The following is a 22,001-nucleotide window of genomic DNA, read 5'->3' on the forward strand; positions in this document are numbered from 1 at the left end:
TGTTCAATCCACATGAGAGGAAATTGGACCTAAAGACCGTTAGTGACTATTTTATTGGCTACGCTGAAGGGTATAAAGGTTATAAGTTTTACTGTCCTAATCATACTACTAAATCTGTTGAAGGAAAAATATTTTCTTTCTTAAGGAAGGTGACAACAGTGGGAGCGAACCACCTCGAGACTTAGTTTTTGAGGAAGTGCGAATTCCAGTTTCTATTTTTGCAACTCAGGATCAATTGGTCGGAATTCATGACCCTCCATAGGATGAGGTTATGGAGGAAGAACCAATAGATGGTTTGCCACCCAAAGAGGATGTTGTCATTGAGAATGTCAACTAGAATCCACAAGAAGTGGAAGATGTAGTGGTACCAAGGAGATCTTCAAGAATAAGGAGAACGGCTATCTCTTCAGATTATATTGTGTATCTTCAGGAAGTTGACCAAGAGTGTGCGAATGATGGAGACCCTTTGACATTTTCACAAGCTATGAGTGGTGATGATTCTAATTTATGGCATGAGGCCATGAAGGATGAATTAAAGTCTATGGCTAAGAACCAAGTCTGGGATCTTGTTGAATTGCCTAAAGGGGCTAAAGCCATTGGCCGTAAGTGGGTCTATAAGATTAAAAGAGACTCTACCGGCAATATCGAAAGATATAAAGCAAGACTTGTAGCTAAAGGATTTACTCAAAAGGAGGGTGTAGATTATCATGAGACTTTTTCGCCAGTTTCGAAAAATGACTCATTAAGGATAATAATGGCCCTTGTAGCTCATTTTGATTTAGAGTTACATCAGATGGATGTGAAAACAATTTTCCTCAATGGTAGTTTGGAGGAAGAGGTATACATGAATCAACCTGAAGGGTTTTCGTCGGAAAGTAGTAGTCATAAAGTTTGTAAATTAAAGAGATCTATATATGGACTAAAGCAGGCCTCCCATCAGTGGTACCTCAAGCTTCATCATGTCATGTCGTCTTTTAGATTCATTGAAAACATTGGGGACCAATGCATATATCTTAAAGTCAGTGGGAGTAAATTTATCTTTTTAGTCCTATATGTAGATGATATTTTGTTGGCTACTAATAATTTGGGAATGCTAAATGAGGTGAAACAATTCCTAGCTCAAAACTTTGATATGAAGGATATTGGTGAAGCCTCATATGTCATTGGCATTGAGATTCATAGAAATAGATCTCAAGGTATTTTAGGACTATCTCAGAAGGCCTACATTAACAAAGTCTTGAAAAGGTTTAGGATGCATAATTGTTCACCAAGTATAGCACCTATCCTTAAAGGTGATAAACTCAATGAAGCACAATCCCCTAAGAATGATTTGGAAAGAGAACAGATAAAGAATATTCCCTATGCTTCGACGGTTGGCAGTTTGATGTATGCACAGGTCTGTACTAGACCTGACATCGCATATGCTGTTGGGATGTTATGAAGATACCAAAGTAATCCAAGAATGGATCATTGGACAGCTGCAAAGAAAGTTTTATGGTACCTTCAAGGTACAAAGGATTACATGCTTACATACAGACGATCGGATCGCTTGGAAGTGATCGGATATTTGGATTCAGATTTTGCCGGGTGCCTTTTTACTATGAAGTTGACATCGGGGTATGTCTTCCTACCTGCAGGAGGTGTCATTTTGTGGAAAAGCGTAAAGCAAAGATTAACAGCTTCTTCCACTATGGAGGCGGAGTTCATTGCGTGTTATGAGACAACAATGCAAGCATTATGGTTGCGGAATTTTATCACAGGGCTTAGGATTGTGGATTCCATATCTAAGCCATTAGTTATTTACTGTGATAATTTTGTTGCGGTATTTTTCTCTAACAACAACATGAGTGGTAGTTAAAATAAGCACATCGACATAGAGTACCTCAAAGTTAGAGAAAATTTTGTGAATCATCGAGTAGATATCAAGCACATTTCTACCATGCAGATGTTAGCAGATCCCATGACTAAGGGGCTTCCGCCCAAATTGTATAAAGAACATGTGGATCGTATGGGTTTTATTGTATTTGGTGCTTAGTTACATTTGTCACTTTTGGTTCCAACATAAAAATGATTCTGTTTATATGTTTTTACATATATATTTTGTCTTATATAAAGTGTGTACACATTAAAGTTTGATAAGACGAACTGTCCATGAGGACAGATAAAGTTGGACCCAAATGGGCATTTGCGGGCCTATTCAATAAAGTTTTAAATCACACATAAAGTGTATATTAGTGTGATTCGGTGTATGTGATACATAGAAGATAACATTTCCGGTTGGAGGCGTATGCCACTATGATTCATACATTTGAGACATGCTATAAGGGTGTACAATAAAGACAAAGTTAAAAATATTTGGGATTGGTTTTTCCAACCATGGCCTTAAAGTTTTCAAAATTAATATCTTAAGACTTTAAGTTACTTTGTGAATATACCAATGTGGACTAAGTGGGAGAATGTTGACGTTTTTAGTGTGGCCCACATTGGTGGGACCCACTTGAAGAGAGAACGTTGGTTTTCTACTCCCTTTATCCACAGAAGTTCTATTCACAAAAGGAGTCTAAGAGATAAGTCTCAAGTATTTGAAACCTTGTGAAACAGAAAGTGTTTGTAGTGTGGGAGGATACGTGAGATCCAACCTCTCTCTCTCTCTCTCTCAATATATATATATATATATATATATATGAGTGTTCATTTGATGGGAACATATTCATTAGATATAGCTAAAGCTCCATCTAAAGGGAGGGTCCCTAACCTGAGAGGAGAATCTGTGCCTGCGATTCCATCAATTGAGCCTTAAAGTCTTCTTAAGATTAGAAGATCTCTCTTGTTTGTGTGCGCAACGGAGATCGTGTTCGTTGTTCGTTGAGGTTCAAGGGAGTCGTGATCTTCGATTCTAATCACCATGGCCGGAGGTAAGTTCCGTATTAAATTTGGTTCAATAAAGTCTTTCAGCGTCAGCATTCCAGAAAGTTTTTCAGAACATGTAAAGCATTCATCCGTCTCTGGTTATTTCCGACGGCCAAGATAGAAACGAACCCAAGGTTCTGTCGGTTCAAATACACATTTAGATGAACCAAAAGAAGCCTTGTAAAGCGCTCCAATTTAATGGGCATTAAATATAGGGAGATTTTTGTAATGAGAAAGGAAGCTGGATGAGATTTTTGTTATGTCAGAAGGGTATATAGGTATTTTTTCACTCATTTTTGAACAATCAACCGTGTTTGATGATTGTTTTAAAATGTACGTGAAATCCGTAATTTCTCGAAACTATTACCCCCGTACTTTTCTCTCTTTTTTTTTGTACGAAACCTAAAAAATGGAAAAATCCTTTTTGGCAAGAATTCTTGAAATCTCCTAAATCTAGGGGTGTCAACGGATCCACTTTGGATCGGATCCACCTATGTCGCAGTCACGATCCATTCAAATTCCTTATCGGTCGGGTCGGATCCAGATTCTTCTTCAGATCCTACTTTCCACGTCACGATCATGATCCATTTTAAATCGGACCATCCATCGGAGTGTCCTAGTAGGTCCTACTAAGCTTAGTACACAATTAATATAGGCCTTTGTAAGGTGGAGGTCCCACCCTTGATATTTGAACCAACAACAGCTTCTCAAAAAGTGAGTTGCTGTTGGATCAAATATCAATGATGGTACCTCCACCGTATAGTTGTAAGGCCTTAGATAATATAAATTTTTCAAAAGGAAAACTCTATGATAAAAACCGGGCAATGATAAATTCACCCCGTTCTATTACAGTATTCACCCCCTATATTTCAAAATTCACTGTAAAGCCCACACTATAGGATGATCCAAACCGTCCATTTGATGGGCCACAATGTATATAGGTTATGCCACAAAAATAATTTCCATAGGATGATCCTTGCCGTCCGATCTATAGAGGTTTGATTATATTTAGTTTCTCTATAGATCAGAGGACTAGGATCATCCTATGGAAATGATTTTTGAGGCACAACCTATTTACTTTGTGGCCCATCAAATGATGGTTTGGATCATCACGATACGGTGTGGGATGAACAGTCCATTTTGAAATATAGAGGGTGAATTTATCACCGCCCTAAAAACCCTTTGAGTTGCTTACACCCAAATAATTGATAATCAAGTTTTCCCCATTACTCAGGCTGAAATCCTTGCTTAGATAAATTGTTAGCCGCAGAGATTTTTTTTAATGTACCTTAGACCCTCTAAAAGTCCAAGAACTGGATCATTCCATCATAACCACTAGAAAAAATAGGTGATGGACTTAAAAAATGTGACTAAAAACATATCCAGATTCCAAAATACTAATAATATAATAGAAACCAAAATATAACAGGAGTTTTTTGTGCTTACTGCTCGGGAAAAGTGGGAAGGCAAGGTTGCAGCAATGGCGAGGGTGAGAGCAATGGGTAGCGAGTTAATGTGATAATGTCATTGGAGTGGCTGGGTTAGGTTTACCGAAAGGACGATGAGATGAGATGTTTGTTCGGCAAATGGGGAAGGGTTACTTACACGGGATGGAAGAGGAGATTTATTTTGAAAGAGAAAGAGGAGATTTTGTACGTTCAATAATGATGGAAAGTTGAAAACCGATAATTATTAGAAAGATTTGGGCTATTTTGACAATAATACCCCCACTTATTAACATTGATGTTATAATGATTTTGACTTTTGAGGGTATTTTGTAAGATGATTTCGGATCGGATCCAAAAAATTTCAGATCGTATGATTGGGAATCCGAAATATGCCCATGGACCCTCTTGGTATGCTTATATCCCGTTCGCTAAAGTTCGGATTCGGATGGTCCATCGGACCGTCTGGATCCATTGACACTGGCTAAATCAAATATGACTTTTAAGGGTGTCAATTTTGGCTCGGGCTCGGAAGCTCGCTCGAGCTCGGCTCGAATTCTTAACGAGCCGAGCCGAGAATGCTCGCCAGGCTCGTTAAGCTTAACGAGCCGAGCTCGATTTAGGCCAGGCTCGGCTCGGCTCGGCTTGTTAAGAATTTAATATATTTAAATATATATATTATATATTAATATATACACTAAAAGGGTTGTCCAGGGAGTGAAAGGGGGAGGCAAAATATGTCACTTCATTTTTGGAACCCCATTTGTTACTTGGACTACCCCCCATAGTGTAAAAAAAGTAGTCAAATTACACTAGATAGGGCTGTCCAGGGAAGAAGAGGGGTGTGAACTTAATATAACCCGAGCTCGGTAAGGCTCGCGAGCCAGGTTCGAGCCCGAGCCGAGCTTTTGAGCTCAACTCGGCTCGGCTGGGCTCGTTTACACCCCTAATGACTTTCCTAAACTTTGCCTTTTCCCGAAATCTCGTAAATCAAATATGCCTTTCTAAGGAGTTTTCGGGCACAAAGATAAAATACTCTCTCTCTCAAGTTTTTTTTCTTCTTCTTAGGAGTAGGGGTTATCTCCTCTGTTTTTTTTTTCTGGGCATACTCTGGAATATCTGCTAAAAGGTGAGTCTCTCTCGCTCTCTCTATCGTCCTATTAATTTTCGTATTTGTTTTGGCTTTGAAGATTTTGTAACTCAACAGTAATTGCAAGCAAATAGATAGGTTTTTTTTTGGGGTGTCAATTTAGGAGGAAATCAGTTGATTTGCCTAACATGTTTTGTTCTGGTAGTGACTTTGTTGTTCTTTGGGTTCAAAATTTTTTATCTTGCCATGTTAGTTTCTGTAGTTTTATAAAGGATTCGAATCTATTGACGGCTGATAATGTGAAGGAAAAAGATTTTGGGTCACAGAAATAAGATAAGATTTGTGAAGTTTGTAGAAATAGGATTTTCTTTGCTGTTACAAAACAGATCTTAGGTTTGTTTTTACTATCAAGCATTGATGAATTCCTCTGTGAATGTGTTTCTCATGGGTTGTGTGTATAATGTCACAGATTTTTATTAATCTTCTATGTTTACAATTAGCAACAATTAGTGCTTTGAATAAAGCACTTGAGATAAGCATACAAAGATAGGTTAAGGATAAGTAGATCATCTTAATCCTAATCCTAATTCTAATCCAACTGAGGTTCTTAATATATTCAAAACACCTTATTTGAACATATCTGATATTCTCTAACAGTATGGTATCAATGGGGATGGTCAGATAAAATTGCTATTCAAAGTGTACAAGAATGTTTTATTCGTGCTAACAAATTGAGTATCGTGAGAAATTCCTAGCAAGTACAACATTCAAATCAAGTATTTAAGGATTAAGGCATAAAACAGTAGTACAACTTCAATTTTTTGCATGTTGGTCTTTAAAGAACCTAATCAAGAGAGAATGAGCTGTACGATTGGGAAGGTATGAGTGTTTGCCATTGATGAATGTCGGGGCTGATCCAATCTCTCTTAGTTCTTGTGTGCGCGTCACTTGGGGAATGAGTATGTGCTTTTGTTCTGCCCATTCTTCTTTTCTCTTCTTTTCTTTTGGTTTTTGATGGAGAGGATTTTCACTTATATCCCCAAAAAATCTAGAAATCATTTTTTTTGTCACCAAATGTCATTCTACTCAAAATAACTGAAAAATTGATTCTTGGATCTGAGCTTGCCGAACGCAATTCTGCTGTTCCTGAAAAGAAAAAATTTTGATTCTTAATTCCAGAATTAGGGTCCTAATATCTTTCCCAATTCATAGCACTAGGCCCCCACCTATATAAAAGAGATTGTGCGGCACAACAAAATAAGTAGACAACAAAGAATAAAAAGAAAACAACGAAATACATGAGTAGTCTCCGTCAAGGGAGACCACATGACTTTAAAGAAGCCCTATACACGGTCTCACCTCCTCCTCCTTCATTGATGTATGTGTTTTTTTTCAAGTTTTCTACAATTTTTTTCTTCATCTTTTTCTTCTAATTGTTAATAGTCTCCATCAAGGGAGACTACATGATATTGAATAAGGCCTATAGACAATCCCACCTCATCCTCTTTTATTGATAGTATTTTTCAAGTTTTTATAAGTTTTTTCTACTTTCACTTTTTCTTCTTGTTGCTTTACTATAATGAATGAGAAGCTAACCAGTACCCTTGTTAGCTATCCATTTTCAAGAGAGTGATAGACCTCGGTACCGGCCGCGTTGAAGAAGAAAGAGCTAGGGTTTTCTTGCCCATTCCCTTTGTTCGAATCTTGCCTTTCAAGTCCCAAGAACATGAGAATCGCAGTTGAAGGTTGTATGCATGGGGAACTCGATAAAGTTTATTCAACCCTTTTACATATGGAGAAAGTTGAGAACACGAAAATCGACCTTCTCATATGTTGCGGTGACTTTCAGGCTGTTAGGAACGAACATGATTTGGAGAGCTTAAATGTCCCACCCGAATATCGGCGTATGAACTCATTTTGGAAGTACTACTCTGGACAAGAAGTGGCACCAATTCCGACTAGATTCATTGGTGGGAACCATGAGGCATCGAATTATTTGTGGGAATTGTACTATGGAGGATGGGCAGCACCTAACGTATATTTCCTGGGCTTTGCCGGAGTGATCAAGTTTGGAAATATTTGTATTGGAGGACTCTCGGGAATTTATAAAGAACATCATTACTCCTTAGGACACTACGAGAGAGCTCCTTATAATGAAAGTGATATTCAGTCCGTGTATCACGTGCGTGAGAAGGATGTGTACAAGCTTCTCCAAGTTGAAGAACCGATTGATATTTTCATTTCACACGATTGGCCTCTTGGGATCACTGATTATGGAGACTGGAAGGAATTCATTCATCGCAAACCCTGTTTTGAGAAAGAGATTCAGGAAAGAACTCTAGGAAGTGAGGCTGCTGCAGAATTGCTGGATAAATTGAAACCACCTTACTGGTTTTCGGCTCATCTCCACTGCAAATTTGCAGCTATGTTTCAACATGGGAAGGGTGGTCCAATTACAAAATTCCTTGCACTTGATAAATCCTCCCGGAGCGCAATGTTTTACAGATTCTTGATATTGAATCGGGCGCGGGACCTTACGAAATTCATTATGATGAAGAGTGGCTGGCGATCACACAAAAATTGCATTCTCTCCTCCCTTTAACCAAGAAACCTGTGCAGTTTGGGGGTCAAAAGGTTGACATTCAAGATGATCGACAGTGGGTAGGAAATAAGCTAAAAGTCAGAGGTTCCAAACCTTTTGATTTTACACAGACGGTTTATTTTAGGAACCCTCAAACAGAGCTCTTTTTGCAGTTTCTGGGTCTTCCATACCTTCTTGATAGAACACTCGAACCTTAGACCTAACATCCCACTTAAGTGGATCTATCTTTATAAAAAAAAAAATTACGATGAGTGCTATAGTGAAGAATTTGGTTTTGGACCTCTAACTTGAAAAGAAATCCTAATTTTTATGTTATATTTATCAGTTTTAAATCCCCTTTAGTTGTCTTATTTGTTTGCTATACTTTGCATGTATATAACTTTTCAAGTCATTTTCCCTGATATTATATTTAGATGTTCCCTTTCATCATATGCTTAATTGTTGCAGTGCATCAAATGGACTCTCACATACTGTTTGATCTAAATCTCTCTCCATGAAAGGAGCTTCTGACAATATATTGAGGAAATCCAGCTATGAGGACCTTAGCCTTGACTCAACAAATCAGAATTCATGTAGTGAACATAAAGACCTAATTAGGATATGATCATAGTTAATGCACATTCAAATAAAAAAATATGGGTGTTCCAAGGTTGCACTTGCCAACAAAGATGAACATGATCACTAGGGGCATTCTCCCTTCAATCTCCAAGTTTCTAAACAAAATCAGTGGGACAAGGCCAATTCTACATTTTGTCCTGGAACTACCCTTTATATGGGGCGGCAATTTCCTTGCTAAGAAGTGTTTTAATTTTCTAGAGTTTCATTTTCTGGAATGAAAATGATCTGACCTTCCAACTCTCAAATTTCTTCTATTCAAACTTCCATGTGTCTACCCCTCCTATCTATCAAGCTATTTATGTCCACCAATCTTTAAAATTCCAATTACTTTGATGATCAACGGTCCATTTTATTGGGAACCAACTCTTTATGGAAGTCAATTAATGCATTCCCTCCACTAAATCTACAATATAGGAAAAAGAGGCCCCCCGGCTTTAGCACAACCTAATTCCAAGTCAATCCTACTACAAAAATTTCTTAAATTGAAAACTGTTATTCATTGTGTGCAAGGGGTAGAGGGTCACCTCCTTTATACAAAGAGCCTTTGCATGTATCCTTTTTTTGGTAGGTAATCTAGGATCAAACCTGCGACCTATGGTTTGACAAACAAAGCTTCAGCCATTGAGCTACATGCCCAATCTCCTTTTGCATGGATCCTAATAAAAGGATCCCAATGAATTAAAGATTCTGGTGATTTCTCTATTTAATGGGACTCATTGCCTGCACATCCATCTTCAAACGTATGTTGGAAGGCATATGCACAAAGTCTCTAGGGGCTCTGAATCTTTTTATTCCTTAGATATGAGATACGAAGTTTCTTAGGGCTCTGAATCATTTCAAACCATCAGAGATGATATATATGATGTTTTCGTGATCTCTCAATCTTTTAAATCTCTTGAAATGGAATGTAAATTCTTTAAGGCCCCATTTGTATACCTTTGGATTTGGATTTAGATTTTGATTTAGAAAACGAAATCCAAATCTTGTTGTTTGGCCCCACTTTTAACAACTTTGACTTGAATCTGATCAAATCCCCCTCTTTTTTTATAATAATAATTATTTTTTGAATGGCAAAGAGATTTCATTGAAGGTAACAGACACCGAGGAGGTCCCTCACAGTACAAAACCATATAAGTGAGAAGAAGAAGAAAACAAGTAAAAATCGAGTGATTAGGGAGGAAAGAAATCAAAGAGGTCATCTCTCCCTGGCTACATCCTCTCTAGCTAATCTGTTTGCCTCACCATTAGCTGACCACCTAATATAGATGAAGGAAATCAATGCCGCCCCAATTCTATCATGGATTTCATCAAATAAAGCGGCGAATCTCCAAGGTACCCCGTGTGAACCTCTTAGTCACCGAATGACGTTGAGAGAGTCTCCTTCAACCACCACCTTATTTAAGTCTACATTTTGAAGCATCTTAATATCTTGGTGGGCGGCATGAAATTCCGCTTCACTTGCTTCCGCCACACCAATTGGCCCCCTAAATGCCCATAACACCACGCCATCTTCATCCCTCAAAAGGCCTCCAATACCCAAGGGCCTAGGATTCCCCATACTCGACCCATCGAAGTTCAGCCTAAGAATCCCTTGGGCTGGAGGCTTCCACACTTGAACTACTTTGGGATCACTACTAGACCCATTACATATTTCTTTCCATCCGTGCCATAGTTCATAAGCAGATACAAAATGAAAGCATGACAATATTTTCACCCAAGAGATAGTCAGGGCAATCACTTTATTGAAGATGAACTGGGGTCCCTTTGTGAATCCCTTGAAAATCCTCGCATTTCTTTCCTTCCATAGCACCCAAGTAGTAGCTAAGGAGACTTGCCAAAGTACTTTCCCTTTCGTCTTCCATGGGACCATAGTCCAACTTTCCAAAAGTTTCAAGATTTTTTATGGGAATATCCAAGCAATACCATATCTGGTTAATAGTTTACCCCATACCTCTCTCCAACTTGCAATGTACAAGTAAATGATCCACAGTTTCACCCGCCTCAATACATAGGGCACAAATAAAAAAAAGGGATTTAAAATTTTTGTCTTCAAATAGTTATTTCAAAATAGAAATCGATCGCAAATTTGCGACTACCCCTCCATCGATCATCTCTTCTCCATCGACCTTCTCTCTCTTGTTCTCCCAACCCCTTCCCTCTCTAGCCTGATTTCGACTCTCTCTTTCTCCAAGGGCTTTTTACTTATCCGCAACGATTTTTTGCATCTGTTCTTGCGAAAATGTGGAACTTCTCTTTCTCAGTCGACACTTTTCCTCGCGAGTCGTAAATGTTGTCGGGGACGGAGATGATCCAAAGTAGAAGGTCCTCCACCACCACAAAATATCTCATCTCACCATGGTCATCAAGCACAGCCTTGATATCCTTCACGATTGATGGTTCAACAAGGTTTTTCATCTGTTCCGCTAGTCGTTTTTTTTCCAATTTCTTGGTAGAATTCGAATCATTGTATCAATGTTTTTCTCAATGTGCCAATTTAATGATTTGTTACTGTTTCTGAATTGTATGGGAAATCCGTCTTTTAGTTTTTATTCAAAATTCTACGATATCCTTATTATATTGATCAATTTGTTAGTTTCCCCCCTCTGTTTTTTTTACGCCCGACTCTAGTATGGTTTTTTTTTTGAATGGTTGGAAATAACATTAAAAAAGGCCGAGGTGGCCAAATACGAGAGAGAGAGAGAGAGAGTAAAGACTCTACTGTGGGTTTTTTCCCTCTCCGTCTTCATCTTCTTCTTGATAAATTTGCTAAATGCTGGATCATGTTGTTTAGTAGGTTTTCGTAACATTTTCCATGAGACTTGGAAAGGGTGGAAGAAAGGTTAGACATTTGGAAACAGAACCTGGTTTCTTTGGGAGGAAGATTAACATTGATTAAGGCTATCCTTGCAAATATGTCAACCTACCAGTTATCGGTGTTCAAATGCCCTATGAGTATGGTGAATCGCATGGAACAAATCAAAAGAAGATTCCTGTGGGGAGGGTAAAATGATAAGAGGAAGATGGACCTAGTCTGTTGGGAGAAGGTGTGTAAGCCAATTAAGTAAGGTGGACTGGGGATCAGAAGATTAAAAGCAGTCAACCAGGCACTACTAGGGAAGTGGTCTATTTAGGGGACATGATAAAGTTCCGGGACGACAAGTGGTGTGGTGAGGCCCTTCTAAAACAAGTCGTCCCATATTTGTTTGCAGTGGTAGTGGAAAGGCATGCTTGGGTTAAAGATTGAATGGAGAGGGAGGAGGATGGGGTATCTTGGAATATTGTATTCATGAGGAACCTATTTGATCGGGAGTTAGAGAGGGCGGCGAGACTCTTAGAAAGAATGGCAAACTGCTACATAAAAAGGTATGATGCCGACAAAAGGGTTTGGGTCTTGTGCTCTTCTGGGACCTTTGTCAAGTCGTTCTACAATCTGATTGCATCCAATTCTGAAACCTCGCTAGTGGCTAAAGTATGGAGCATACCAGCTCCCCCAGGGTATGCTATGCGCCTTTACTTGGATCGCAGTTCTCGATAAAATCCTCATAGTGGATCATCTTCAAAATCGACACATGTGGATTATTGATCATTGTGACCTATGCGTGGAGGCAGGAGAAATAGTAAATCATATGTTTCTTCACTGTGGAACAGCAAGGTGTATGTGGAGCAAAATTTTTGGTAGATTTGGTATAAATTGGATTATTCCGACAAACCTTTCTGAACTCTTGGAAAATTAGTCGTGTAATCCATGGTTGAGTCGAGGCAAAATATTATGGAATGCAACATTGTTGACTATTATTAGCTGACCTCAACTAGTTTGGGACAAAGGCTTAGTTGAGTTGAGTTGAGTTGTAGAACATTGTTGACTATTATTTGGGTGTTATGGAAAGAGAGGAACACCATGGTGCTGAGGGGTCGAGTTAAGTCTCTGCAATACCTTTCCATCAAGGTGATATCTCTCACCATTGGATGGGTTTTTTTTTTTTTTTTTTTTTTGAAAATTGAGTTTTATTAATATCAGAAGATCAACAGAAAGGGGACAAGATGTCCCCAAAAGTGAGTGTGGGTTGATACCCCTTCTCTCATACATCAAAAGAACAAGACTAGAAGAATAAAAGTTATAGCAGATGGGCATCCCCATTTCCCTCATTCACGGAGGGAAACTGAATGGATATATCGCCTCTAGCTGGACGCCTTCCTTTGCCAAGGTATCCGCTGATTCGTTCGCTGATCGTCTTCTATGTACTATTTTATGATGAATTGCGCGGACCATATCTCTGATTTCCGCTATATAGTCTTGTAGCCTCCATGGACCTTTTGAATTTTCCGTAGCCCATGCAATCGTGTTTGAAGAATCCCCTTTAATGATCAGCGGGTTGGACATGTTGTTTTTATACCATTTGAGACCAAATTGCAGTGCCCTTACCTCTGCTTCATTTGAATTGCAAATTCCGCAGGGGCCTGAGTAGGATATGACATCCCGTATCAATCCGCCAATCCCGGCCATCCCTGGGTTACCCACTGAGCTACCATCAAAATTCAATTTCGTCCACCCCTCCGGAGGAGCTGTCCATTTGGGGGTTCTCTTCGGGACGACTTTCCTCTCCCATATTAATGCGGCCCAATTTCTCAAGATATCTCCCAGCCCATATGGTATATCTTTACATTGGATGGGTTAGGGCCCTTCCTAGCTTCAGATTCATCTCAGTGGATGTCTTATGAAGGGGATGGAAGGATGTGTTCTCTAGTGGGGATCAGAGACAGGTATTGCTCAGCCATGGGCCCTGCATGGAGGGATATTTTAAGCTAAATCTCGATGGGTTGAGCTTGGGAAATCTTGGGCCAGTAGGATTAGGCAATATTTTACGTGATCATGGTGGTAGCACATGTTGGGTGTTCTCAGGCCCCATTAGGATTGCAGACTCTAACGGGGCGAAGGTAAGAGTTGTTCATCAAGGAATAAAGTGGATTGATCATAACATTCTGGATAATGCTACAGTGGAAGGGGATTCACTAAATGTGATTTTTTAAAAAAGATGACATTAATATTTATAAATCATACTTATAAGTACATGAGAAAGGGACCAGGAGTCCCCCATGATTACAAGCATGAAAACATCAGAACAATCTCCAATGTCAAAAAGAAAACCTTGGCAAGGTCAAAAAGATAATATGTATCCAATTTCCTGAACATTCCTTAACAAAACCGACAAACAACTCCTTTGCGATCTCCACTTAGGGATCTTGAATACTTCTCCATCTTAGAACCAACCCAGACAGTCCACTCCACTCCAATGTCACTCGAATTCCATCAATTTCTTTAAACATACTATACCATAGGCTCCCTTCAACAACGGCAAGATAATAAGAGGCTCGACAACAGTCGAGCAACTACCTCGTTTCATACACACATCTTACTCCTCAGAGCAGAGAAATATATCCCAAGCGGCGAAGAACATGATTCCTCAAGCCCACTTTGATGTTCCTTAACTATCTTCCATTTAGTGCTACTGTTGAAGAAAGACTGCCGGGACCCTGCCTCTAACAAAATCTCCAACTCCGTTAATACTTTAAAGATTCCTTAAAGTGAGATATCTTCTCACTGTAGCTCAGAGATACACTGCCACCACATAAAACTTTTAACAGAGACTCCTGCTTCCAAGAATCTAGACATTCTTCAAAATCCACCAAGCACTTTTCACTAAAAGACTATTGTGAGGGTTATGAGATGGAAAGGGAGCTCATTGCTTAAACCCCCTCGCCATCTTTCTTTTCAGCCTCCTTTGCTCTTTCCATTTTTTCTTCCGAATCCCTTGTCGCCATGGCTAGGAACATGTCTTTAGTCTTCCCCAAGTCTTCATCATATCCAATCACGAAGACGTCCCCCATTTTTATTTAGTCATCAGAATCTTCCGAGAACGATCCTCGTAGCTCGGTTTCTCTTAAATTATCAGTCATCAGTTTACCCTTTCCTTTAGTATCCCCACTAGGTACTACGTGCTCCCCGACTCGGTGGTCTACTTCTGGTCCTAACGTGTCCTGGGGAGCAACAAGCTCATCAACCGGTTGTCCCACCTTTTCTCCGGCGCTGCAATTACCCCCTGTTTTTCCTCCTCCTAGGGACGCCTACGAGAGCGCCTTTTCTTTTCTAATATTTTATTGAATATGGGGAGTTCAAGGAGAGGCACATGTAGTTCCACATCATTAGTCGTCTTCGAGGATTTATGGTCGGTACCTGTACTACTACTAGATTCATTCATTTGCTAGGCCCATCGCTTTTTAGCAGGCTGAAAGAAACCTCACATGGGGTATGCGATTCCTTCCTTGCTAAATTTTCGTTATAACTAAGATCTCTCAAAAGATCTAAATCTTCAGCCTCAAATGTAAATTCCTGGTCATTCCAAATGTTGCCAATTTGGGTCCTTTCCTTCCTTGTCCTATCTGGAGCAGTGAAGTTGTCGAAATCTCGAAGGAGCTGTTGAGCATCAGAAACGAGCTTTCTCTTCCTTTTTTGAAATAGACGAGCTTTCTCTTCCTGTAATCCTTTTTCCTAGAGATGCCTTTGAGTTTTCGATTAAGAGCAGAGAGACCACCTCGAGTAGCTAGAAACCGTGCTTCCAGTTTAGTACCTCTACGTGGTATATTACCTTTCCCAATACGTAGACGCTTCTCCTTAGGACTTTTACTCTCCTTATAATATTTTTTATTTATTTTTAAGGCTTTTTTCTCCTTTGTCGACTTCAATATATAATTATCAGCAATATCTTTTGGAATGGCCTGTCCTTTCTCACCACATGGTGCAACATTTAATGATTTCAGCACCGTCCCTTCTCCAGGCTGACCCCACTTCCCTTTCACGGCAGCGACTCTGCTCTCTGACAATCTAGGCGAATTGTTGTCTACTGGACCAGGCGAGGAGGTGGGCGATTCAAAATTCAAAGAGGGGCCCACCAACGGCTCTTTGCCATTATCACACCCCTTGGGATTAGCAACTACCACCTTTTCCGGTGGAGCAACCATCGCCGGCGACTCATTGTCGGAGATCTGCAAGCCGGAGCCCTCAAAAGAAGCCAAATAATTACTACTAGATTCCCCCATCACCGACATCGCCAGGTTATTAATACTATCCTTGGCAACCACCTTAACTCCTACTGAATAAATAATGGAATCTACTCTTAAGTTGATAAAAGAAGGGATAGATTTCCGAAGGGGAGTCATGACCAAGGCCGAGGCAAAGGCCAAACAATGGTCGTGGTTGCCAAAGAGCTGAGTCTGAAGCACCTGGCCCAGATGTTGACCAATGATCTCCACAGTTGACGTGGACCAAGCGTGGAGGGGGATATCATAGAATCTAATCCTTATGGTTCTAGCACCCGTGTTATATGCCGGGAACCAAGGCTGAAGAGAAGAAAGATATCCCTCCGGTGCATCACCTCCACGCCTAAGAATGGAGGTCGCCTGAGAATCTGACTCAAAACAAAACAAAATATCAACTGAGTTGATAAAATAAGGCTTTTGCAGCTCAGGTAGACCCCAACATCTTTTAGCCCACTCCTAAACATCTTCTAGCATCCAAGATCCAGATTTCAAGCTCCCAATGAGGCAACTCTTAAGGTTCTTTCTCTTTCCTCCACCAGACTGACTGGGATATCAAGAGCCGGGGGGTCATCATGTATAGAAACCTGAGCGGGACTAGCTTTAGGCCTCCAAACCATGGCCGGAACTACCTTACTCTTAGGTCCTGAGCATTTCCTGTAGACATTACGTGAGCCAAAGTTTTTATAATGGCACTTCGAGAACATCCAATCGCCGCCATTTGAGGGCACACATCGATTAAACTCAAGGACTCTTCTGGCTCTGAATTCCAATCTTCTCACTTTGGTATCCCTATCCTCAATGCTTCTCACTAAATGTGATTAAATGGTTGAAAATGGTCTCTTCCTCATCCTTGCAGTTCGCATAATGTATTGATGAGATCATGGATAGAGTAGAGAGATCTTCCATTTCTTTTTGTCATGTTAGATGATTGGCGAACAGTGAGGCAGATAGGCTAGCGAGGGAGGGAGCCTCCGGGCGGCATTGAAGTTCTCTGATTTTCTCTCCGCTTGATGTGAATTGTCCTCTCCTTTTCCTTTTTCTTTTCCACTCCTGGGTTGTAGTTTGATCATTCTTTTCAATGTAATTCTTAACTGGCATTTTTTTTTACGAAGGTCTCTCTCTCATTTACCCTTCTCACCAACTGTTCAATGAAATTCCCGTATCATTATTGATGTACTATTTAAGTCTACCTTAAGTTTTTTTTTTGTTACACACGTAATTGTTTTGTTAATATTTACAGAGAACGATAGTGTTGATGTTCCATTATAGCATTGTTAATGATCTTTGAGAACTGTGCTTGTTTTCACTACTCTGCCATAGACTGATTGTCAGAGTTGATGCTAAATAATTTTTCCTATTAACGACTTGGATTTAAAGGACTATTTTGCCAGAATCAGAATCCAGAGCAGTCTAGAAGACATCATATTTTATATGTAGTGGCTAGCATATTCTATAAGTAGTTCTTTTCTCCAGTTAAAGGTTGACTTATTTTAGATATAGAGATTTTGGGCGTTTAGTTTCATTTACAATGTTTGTAGTTTGCTTTGGTAGTGTCACTAGTTTCCAAGTGACAAATGTCATCATTTGCATTTTTTGAGGCCTTATTGTTCAATGGTTATTGTATTCTACTGTACTTAAGAAACACTGGGGCTTATTGTTCAATGGTGGGGGTATGCTTGTGTGTCTTTTATGGTATTTCACTATGTAGAGCTTTACATGTCGTTTCAACGGATGAACAAAGACGACAAAATTGTTTCTGATCCAACAAATTGTCACCTTTGCCTCTTCTCTTTCTTTCTAATGAAATTCTTTATCATTCAATATATTTATATATATATTAGATAAATGTGTGTATGTATGTGTGTGTGTGTGTGTATATTTATATATATAAGACTTTCGAGCTGAGACCTTCCCTTTTTGCTCTTTCAGTCACCATGCAAACATGCATCCAAACGTACACTATAAAAATCTTTTTCTTTACTGCAGAATTTTGTCCTTTTGTGTTCCCTCTGGTAGTCACAGGTTGATATGGTGGTCACGGGTTCGAGTCCCGGAAACAACCTCTCTTCAAAGCAAAGGTAAGGCTGCGTACTGTTAGAGTTAGTGACCTAAAAGCCAGTACATTTTGTTTATCTTGTCACATTAATATTATTAAAGGTTTAATTTCATGACATCTAATGGGTAATATATGATTGAATATGTGTGATGTGCTTGTTATTCGTCACATATTCGTCCTTAAGTTGCAAAGTAGGAATACCATGCTAAAGGATTCACATATCCTAGGGAGCAAGGAGATATGGTATCCAAGTTCTTTGCAGACCTTAAAGGTTTCTGATTGGGGTCGAGATTGGACATCTCCTCCTGTACACAACCAGCACCAGTCTTGCCTATATGCACGTGTCGTGGAGTGGCTTATCTCAGTTACTTGGGTAGTGGACCCTAAGCAAGAAGAGTGGGTACGACGATAGAATCACGCATTGAACATTATCACAATTCTGTGGACATGAGTTAGTAAGACTATTCTACCAGACAAGACCTTTACATGTCTTAAGACTTGAGGGGTCATATTGGTATGTGGACCCAAGGTTTTAAATCTCGGTTTCGGTCATCACCGAAACCGAAACGTTTCGGTTTTGGTACGAAATTTCGGACGAAATCTTGTAAAAATTTCACCGAAATTTCCGAAACGTTTCACCGAAATTTTGTACTTCACCGAAACGTTTCACCGAAATTTCCGAAACGTTTCACCGAAATTTCCGAAATTTCACCGAAGTTTGGTACTTTTCCGAAGTTTGGTACTTTTCCGACTCACAGTGAATTTCGTTTCGGTTTCCACCGAAACCGAAATATTTCGGCCAAAATTTAAAACCATGTGTGGACCCAGCCTTGATTCTTAGCCTATCTAACTGTGGTACTTCTAGAGATCACGAGAGGATAGTACTCGAGTCTTGGACAAACCCACAAGGTTAATAGTGATACCCCGCATGGAATTCTCCGCCCCAACTATGGAGATATCATATACCGTTTCAGTCAGAGCAATAAGCCTATAAAATAGCTTGGCCAAGTGGATTTGATAAATGGTTTATCAAAGGTTTTACTAAAACACTTGATTGGTTTTTAAATGATTTTGCAAATACATTTTCGGACCCTAACTGCTTGATTAGAGAAGGTATAGCATGAGTGGGCCCCGGGGGTAGTAGGGCCTAGGGGGTAGTCACTCAACTCAGTAGATGTAGAATGGAGAAGGGACTTGCACATAATAGATGTGATTAGAGGTATGATGATTTGACGGTCATATTCAAGGTTACGTCTCGATGGAGGCCACTAATCCAATGTGATTGTAGTTGTTAACTGCGGAGCAAGATCGCAGTGGAGCCCATCATTGGGTTTTGCATGATCGACTGTCGGATCCCGCAATGATCCCATTCACAACTCGAATGACCCATTTATATCCTTTGGATAAGGATCCCGCATTTCCTAGATTGCACGGACGGACTAGATTCGTCACATTTGATACGAAGGAAAATATTTACGTAGTTCCTTATACATACCTTAGGACGCATTTTGAATACCCAAAGAGTTAATTATTAACTTAGGGGTATTTTGGAAATTATAGAAAATTACGGATGAAGCTTTTATCCCATTGGATGGGAGGAAATAAGTTTATTTAATTAGAAAAATTAAATAACAAGTGTGTATTTAGCTTATAGACTCGTTTTACTAAAACAGTCATAACTTTCTAACCTCTTGGCCAAAATGAGTGTATAAGCATGGTTTTAAATTTCTACCGAAATCCGAAATTTCGGACCGAAATTCGGTCAAGACCGACACCGAAATCACATATACCCGAAACGGTACATTATTTCGGCAAAATTTCGGAAGAATTTCGACTGTGGTACCAAAATTTCGGTTCCCATGGCCGTAATACCAATTTTTTGAAATTTCAGGAATTTCGGTCTGAAATTTCGGGAATTTCGACGAAATTTCGATTCTCAAGCCCGTGTGATGATTTGAAAATTGAAATGATGCCTTCCCTCATGTGAAACTTGTTTGTTTGCATGTGATGACAGGGCCTCATCTACATGCTTTAAAATTTCGGGCCTCGTGATGGCTGGGTCTCATTTCAATGAAGTTGTCTGTTTGTATGTGATGATTTAACCCGACTTTTGCTTTTGCGAAGGGTAAGAATGTGATGATTTCAATGAAGTTGTTTGTATGTGATGATTTAACCTCACTTTTGCTTTTGCAAAGGGTAACATACAATGTGAAATTGGGAATTCACATTTTAAAACGGGGATTAAAATAACAAATTTCGACCGAAATTTCGGGCGAAAATAAATGCTATTTTTTAATCCCAGTAATTGATTTCGACCGAAATTTCGAAATCTGGAGGGTCCAAAACCGAAAATTTTAAACCATGTGTATAAGTACTCGTTTCGAACAACTTTAAAAGGGCTACAACTTTGTAGTTTATGACTTTTCCAAATTCGGCTATCTAATAGTCGAAAAACAAAGTCGAAAATTGGTCGGCAGATTTGTAGCGGGAAAGTGGAAAAAAGAGAGAATGTAGGAGAGATTTTAGGAGATTTTTTTTTAATTTGATTTGAGCCAATTGGGAACGTTTTTCAAAGGGGAAAATATGTTTTTCACTTGTGGGAAACACGTCCAAATTAGTATTAAGGATTTTCAATTAAATGTTGTTTCTATTTAGTGAAAAGATAAAAAAAACTAGTTTTTTGAATTAGCTAGTTTTAATGAGAATTAATCGGAAACTTTAAAAGAGGAAAGCAAAAACTATATAAACACATGAGAACGTTTTCTACGGATTTTTGGCTGGGAAAAACGTTCTCCCCTCCTTGGGAGAACGTCCAAAATTTCTCTTCTTTTCTCTCTCTTCTTGTTCTTTGCTTTCTAGTTCAATATCTTTGAAAAACCAAAAGCCCCATCAAGAAAAATCAAATTTCCATCCAAGAGTGCAGATATAGATCAATACATATGTTTGATGAAAAGTTCTTCAACTTCCCTTCGCACAATTTGAAGGAATCCATCGGTTCAACTTGTGGGTCCGTGACGATCGGATTGTTCGTGGCCATTCGAGGAGTAAATCAAGTAGAGGGTGATATTACGGTCAGTTAGAAAGGTATTTTTATGTCTTATATTTTTATTTGAATCACCATCAGATCATTTAGACCCTAAGTTCTTGGGTTAACGGGCGACATCGATGAGAAAAATTTTGTTCTACGCAATTTGTAGTTCCGTTGCGCGTAGCGATTTCGCCCGGGGTTTGCAACCCTTCCAACACATACATCTAGCCCTCCCCAGACCCCGCAATGGCGGGAGCCTTGTGCAGTGGGCCGCCGTTGTGGTCCCTCTTGTGCTACTATGTTTTCAAATAGAAAGGGTTATTTACGCAGAACACAACTGTGAAAAGCCAGTGTGAGAGTGAAAAATTTTATAAGATAGAAACTAGGACCTTAAAACTAATAAGGAACCCATTAGAAATTAGTGGTATAAAATAAGCAACCAAAACAGTGATAGATTTCAGAAAACTACGACAGAATCATGACAATTGTTGGAATATGTAACTTGCCTAAGGGCATTTAGGACTTTGTACATTCCTTTATGTTTTAGTATAAAGATATGAGTCAGGGGGAGATTACCCTAACTCATTTATCTCTCTCTAAACTTTTGGTTAACATGGTATAAGAGCCTTAGGGTTTTCTGATCCGTAGGGTTCTCTATCAGCCTTCACCTTCTCCGCCACCCTCACATAGCCGAACCCCCCTTTCCCTCTTGTCACGAAACTGTAACCCCAACTCCGGCCAAACTTTCATCTGAGGCAAAACGATATGCTGTCTTTTCCCTCTTGAGAAGGAGTCATTTCCTCTGAGTCGAAGGTATCAGCCCCCCCCACACCATCTTCTTTTTCCCCGCGCATACCCCCTGGTCCTCTCTTTGCTCGCCCTCTCGCAGCCACCCGCACCTCCTGGTCGGGAAAAAATTTCCAGGACCAAGGATTTGCACCCCCCAAAAATTTCCAGGAAAATATTTTCTGCCCAGGTGGGAAAATTTTTTCCAGGAACAAGGATTTGCCCCCCCTACAAATTCACTTCCAGGGCTGCGATTTGCCCCGCCCCTGAATTTTTTTTTTCAAGCCCCCAATTCCTAGGTTTGCAGTTAAGCCCCCCCACCCCAAGTTTTTCAACCCACATCATTTTTCCTCCTCTTCTTTTTATCCCTC

General features: G+C 39.7%; 1 protein-coding gene and 2 pseudogenes across 2 annotated transcripts; 2 read left to right on the plus strand and 1 right to left on the minus strand.

The window, feature by feature from the left end:
- The first annotated feature begins 1,462 nt into the window (after positions 1–1,462).
- Positions 1,463–1,858, plus strand: LOC143861492 (secreted RxLR effector protein 161 pseudogene; annotated as a pseudogene).
- A 3,596-nt stretch (positions 1,859–5,454) lies between these two features.
- Positions 5,455–8,250, plus strand: LOC143860513 (lariat debranching enzyme-like; annotated as a pseudogene). Its single transcript, XR_013239740.1, has 2 exons — positions 5,455–5,484; positions 7,057–8,250. The product of XR_013239740.1 is annotated as a lariat debranching enzyme-like (transcript).
- Positions 8,251–10,019: 1,769 nt separating this feature from the next.
- LOC143861493 (uncharacterized) lies at positions 10,020–10,535 on the minus strand. The gene has a single exon (XM_077372413.1). It carries the CDS (start codon positions 10,533–10,535, stop codon positions 10,020–10,022), a length of 516 nt encoding a protein of 171 aa, XP_077228528.1.
- Between the last annotated feature and the right edge of the window lie 11,466 nt (positions 10,536–22,001).

The sequence above is a fragment of the Tasmannia lanceolata genome, unplaced genomic scaffold (assembly GCF_043159265.1).
Source record: "Tasmannia lanceolata isolate RefF3 unplaced genomic scaffold, GAP_Taslan_0.1 ptg000037l, whole genome shotgun sequence".
NCBI lineage: Eukaryota > Viridiplantae > Streptophyta > Magnoliopsida > Canellales > Winteraceae > Tasmannia > Tasmannia lanceolata.

Coding starts and splice junctions, on each gene's coding strand:
- LOC143861493 (XM_077372413.1), bottom strand. CDS start 10,535: ATGGTCCCATGGAAGACGAAAGGGAAAGTACTTTGGCAAGTCTCCTTA.